The sequence below is a fragment of the Trichinella spiralis genome, assembly GCF_000181795.1.
Source record: "Trichinella spiralis strain ISS 195 chromosome Unknown Scfld4328, whole genome shotgun sequence".
Taxonomy (NCBI): Eukaryota; Metazoa; Nematoda; class Enoplea; order Trichinellida; family Trichinellidae; genus Trichinella; species Trichinella spiralis.
In genome coordinates, this window is record NW_003531267.1 from 1 (window position 1) to 740 (window position 740).

The 740-nt window shown below is 51.5% G+C and overlaps 1 protein-coding gene across 1 annotated transcript; it reads left to right on the forward strand.

The window, feature by feature from the left end:
• Positions 1–121: 121 nt before the first annotated feature.
• On the forward strand, positions 122–634 carry Tsp_15401 (hypothetical protein). The gene is given in 3 exon segments (XM_003367413.1): positions 122–146; positions 166–258; positions 369–634. 3 exon segments carry the CDS (start codon positions 122–124, stop codon positions 632–634), a joined length of 384 nt encoding a protein of 127 aa, XP_003367461.1.
• Positions 635–740: the final 106 nt, after the last annotated feature.

Here is a 740-nt window from a genome sequence, read left to right on the forward strand (position 1 = left end):
CTGTGGTGGATTCCCGGTTGATATTCCGGAACCGAGTAACGGAGACAAAGAGTAGCGCTTTAATCTCTCTGTGGGGTTGGCGTTCAACTCAATCGCGCGGTAACGCAAGCGAACTCGGAAAATGACCGTCGTGAGTTTCGAAAAGAGTTTTCTTTTCTTTTTAAGGGACGCATTCCCTGGAACCGGGTTGTCCGGAGATAGGGATTCTGGTATCCATAAAACGCCGACTTTTTCACGGTGTTCGGAGCGCTCTCGTCGGTACGTGAAAATCCGAGCGACGCCTGGTAAATCTCGTACTTGGTCGTACTGATATCCGCAGCAGGTCTCCAAGGTGAATAGCCTCTGGCCGATAGAATAATGTAGGTAAGGGAAGTCGGCAAAACGGATCCGTAACTTCGGAACAAGGATTGGCTCTAAGGGCTGGGCCGATCGGGCTGAGGTTTCAAGCGTGCAGTGTATGCTTGGCTTAGTTGTGTTGAGGACTTGTTCACTTGCCACCGGTTGTTCGGCTGGTCGAGTGTATTCGAGTCTGAAGCAGAGCTGGCCGACAGACCGGCACGTGCAGAACCTGAGCTGCGCGGCTGTCCGTTTTCGTGTACAGACCGTTTCGGTCGGCATTCAACAGCCAACTTAGAACTGGCACGGACACAAGGAATCTGACTGTATAATTAAAACAAAGCATTGCGATGGCCGATGATCGGTGATGACGCAACTGTGATTTCTGCCCAGTGCTCTGAATG